Source organism: Propithecus coquereli, unplaced genomic scaffold (genome assembly GCF_000956105.1).
Source record: "Propithecus coquereli isolate 6110/MARCELLA unplaced genomic scaffold, Pcoq_1.0 Scaffold207, whole genome shotgun sequence".
Classification (NCBI taxonomy): domain Eukaryota; kingdom Metazoa; phylum Chordata; class Mammalia; order Primates; family Indriidae; genus Propithecus; species Propithecus coquereli.
Window position 1 is genome coordinate 2,112,757 of NW_012145745.1, and position 3,247 is coordinate 2,116,003.

General features: G+C 33.1%; 1 protein-coding gene across 1 annotated transcript in view; it reads left to right on the top strand.

The window, feature by feature from the left end:
- The window catches only part of FAT4 (FAT atypical cadherin 4), a 204,298-nt gene that overhangs the window by 189,408 nt on the left and 11,643 nt on the right, over positions 1-3,247 (top strand). The window contains exons 12-14 of the mRNA XM_012644174.1: positions 450-535; positions 1,092-1,271; positions 2,823-2,947. Coding sequence (XP_012499628.1) covers positions 450-535; positions 1,092-1,271; positions 2,823-2,947 — 391 coding nt within the window. The remainder of the gene's footprint in view (positions 1-449; positions 536-1,091; positions 1,272-2,822; positions 2,948-3,247) is intronic.

Consider the following 3,247-nt stretch of genomic DNA (forward strand, 5'->3'; position numbering starts at 1 on the left):
TAGAACAAGATTTTTGAAAATCAAAAATTGAATGTTTTTTCAATTTGTTAGAATAGCCAGATAGTAGAATAAACATTCTCTCTTAAGTGTGTAACTCAAGGAAGATGTCCCAGACCTAAGGTATTCTGGGAAGATTCTAAGTAAGATTAATGGCATTTATCCTTTCATCTATAAAACAGGAAGCAGGAGAAGATTTCTGAAAGCACCCTTCCATCTCTTTATATTAAGATAGTTATAATTTTAGTTTTATAGATATCAAGGAAATACATGCTCATAATTTAATGTTACATTATAATTACATTATATTACCTTTTATAGTACATTAAATCAAAGTGTTAGCACAGTTTTGAAATCATGTCCACATAGAAACAAGTCCTGGATAGTATTGGCTGGAAAGGCTTATGGGGACAGTGGACCCAAGGTGAACATTTCCTTCTCCTGCTTTATAGGCCACTTCCTTAACTGTGGACTCCTGTTCTGAGAACCAAGAACCAGGATATTGTACTGTCAGTAATGTGGCAGTTTCAGATGACTGGTAAGTAAAATAATTAGTTTGGTCTTTATTATTACTTGAAATTAAAAAAGAAATTTTACACTTAAAAGTAATTATGCTATTACATAAAAGTAGAAGATACTTTATTTCTCCCCCAAACTTTTTCATACCATAAAATACTCTAATATAAATGAAATTACAGAATATTGTATTAAAAAGGTGTGAAATAAAGTACTAGAATGAAAATAAAACTAGAGAAGAGAAAGTTTAATGTCGTCAGTATTTTTTGGAAAACTTCATGAAATAATTGCATATGATTTTGGTTCTGGAAGAAGTGTAAGATTAGGACCCCAAGTCTTTCAAAACACATTCTGTAAAAGTTTATGTGCCGATTATCAGTAGATTTTTTTTTAATAGCACCTAAAGCCAAAATATACCATTAATCTATCAAAAAATAAGTGATTTTAATAGAAACAGTAACAAACAGGGAAAAATAAATATTCATACATCATTCATATTCACTCTTTTTTAAACTAAACATTCTACTAAAAATCTTTTTTGTTGGTACTAATATTCTTACCTTTGCTTTCTTATTTAGGACTCTTGATGTTCAGCCAAATCGAGTCACAGTTGGAGGTATCAGGTCGCTAGAACCAATCCTTCAGAGGAGAGGACACGTGGAAAGCCATGATTTTGTTGGGTGTATAATGGAGTTTGCAGTCAATGGGAGGCCTCTGGAACCCAGCCAAGCTTTGGCAGCACAAGGCATACTAGATCAGTAAGGCAATTTCATTTCTTACAATTTTAAAGAAAAATGCCAAAAGTATATGATGCAGTAATTGAGCATCAAAAGATGAAATTATTGTACTCAAATGCCTAAAAATACCAAATGTTTTACATTGCTTTGAATTTTAAATATTATTAATAACTCTGTGATGAACACAGTTTCACAAAAATCTTTGCGTATGAGTTTCTTGGATGTGATCTCTAGAAATAAAATTACAAAGACAAAGCTGTGAATACATTCTCATGTTTGTGACTTAAGTGCTTAAATACATTTGGCATTTGCCTTTCTTATTCTACATGTTGTTATTGTTCTGTTACAAAGTATTTCTAGCTCATAATTATTATTAATTGAACAATATGGAAAAATACAGGGTCGTGATTGTCAACCATTGGTAATACTTTGGTGTGGATCCTGTATCTTTCTCCATGTTCACACAAATACTTTTTTAAATATCAATTTTTTTCCTTTTAAAAATATGTTGTGAACATCTTTTTAGGTCCAAACCTGCTCAGACAAAACTTTTAGACTTGCCTTTGACTCCCCTCTTTCTGTCAGACCTTATATCCAGTCTACCAGTAACCAGAATGACAAATTTAAAATCCAAGTCAGTTCTTATCATTTCTCAGCTCCAAGTGCTTCAATAACTTACCATCTCGCTCAGAGTAAAAGTCAAAAGTCCTTACCCTGACTGACAAGGCTTTATGATCTGGCCTCCCCCTTAATTTCCTGACCCCTTAACTTCTAGACTCCTTAACTTCTCCTTCTTGTTCACTCAGCTCCCGCCATGTCAGGCCTCTTGGTGTTCCTCAAACATGGCAGTACACTTTCACTTCAGAGCTTTCTCACTTGCTGTTTCCTCTGCCTGGAGTGATCTTCTACCAGAAATACTTTGCTCCCTTATTTTGTAGATCTTAACAAAGACAGGTTCTTCTGTCACTGCCTAATCTAAAGACCCCGCAAACCCCTGCAGTCCCTATACACTTTCTCTGTCTTAATTTCCCATAGAACTTCCCTCTTTCTAACATAACTACATATATAGAAACTTTTTTCTTTATTGTTTGTCTCTTCCACAAGGAAATATAAATACTTCATGAATGCATGGATTTTTTTTTATCACTTTACTTCCATGCTTAGAACAGTACTTGGCATATAGTAGACATTCAATAAACCTTAGTTGCCTGAGTAGCCTGGTAGAGAGGTATCACATAAGTATGTGGCCCCTGGATCATCTTAGCTGAAATGTTTATTTGACCAAGGTATCTTGCCCAAATAAGATTTAATTTCAAGAAGAAATTGTAACCTCTTTTTCTTTATTGTGAAAGTTGTTCTTTTTATTTAATCTTTTCCTTTAGCATGAGACAAACCATGGGTTACAGGACAACTTCTAGTTTGATTAGTCGTTCTAAATGTAGTTGGAACTTGAGCTTCAAATAATTGAGTGCTTGAAATTAAACAGGTTCATAAAAGTTGATGTCTACTTTTTGCAAACTTTCCCCTATCTTGCATGTGCTTTATGGCTCTTTATTGTGATTTTTATTACAGATGCCCTAGACTAGAAGGTGCTTGTACTCGCAGCCCCTGCCAACATGGTGGCACATGTATGGACTACTGGTCATGGCAGCAGTGTCAGTGCAAAGAAGGATTGACTGGGAAATACTGTGAAAAATGTATGTGAGCTCGTCCATCTTTCACTGGAAATTATAACTATGAGAAGACAAATAGATGCATCCAAATATGTGGTTGAATTAGAAATTATATTTTCATCCTAAATATTGAAAATATTAAATGGAAAATGATTGGTAAAATACAGTGACAGTATTAAATTTAATTTTTTAACCTGAAGAAAAATGACATCCTTATAAAGAATTATTTAAACTCAACTAAATCTTTAGCTTCCATTTTATAAATATATCATTCTGTTATTTTTGTTTTAATTACATAAAAGTAGAAGATACTTTATTTCTCCC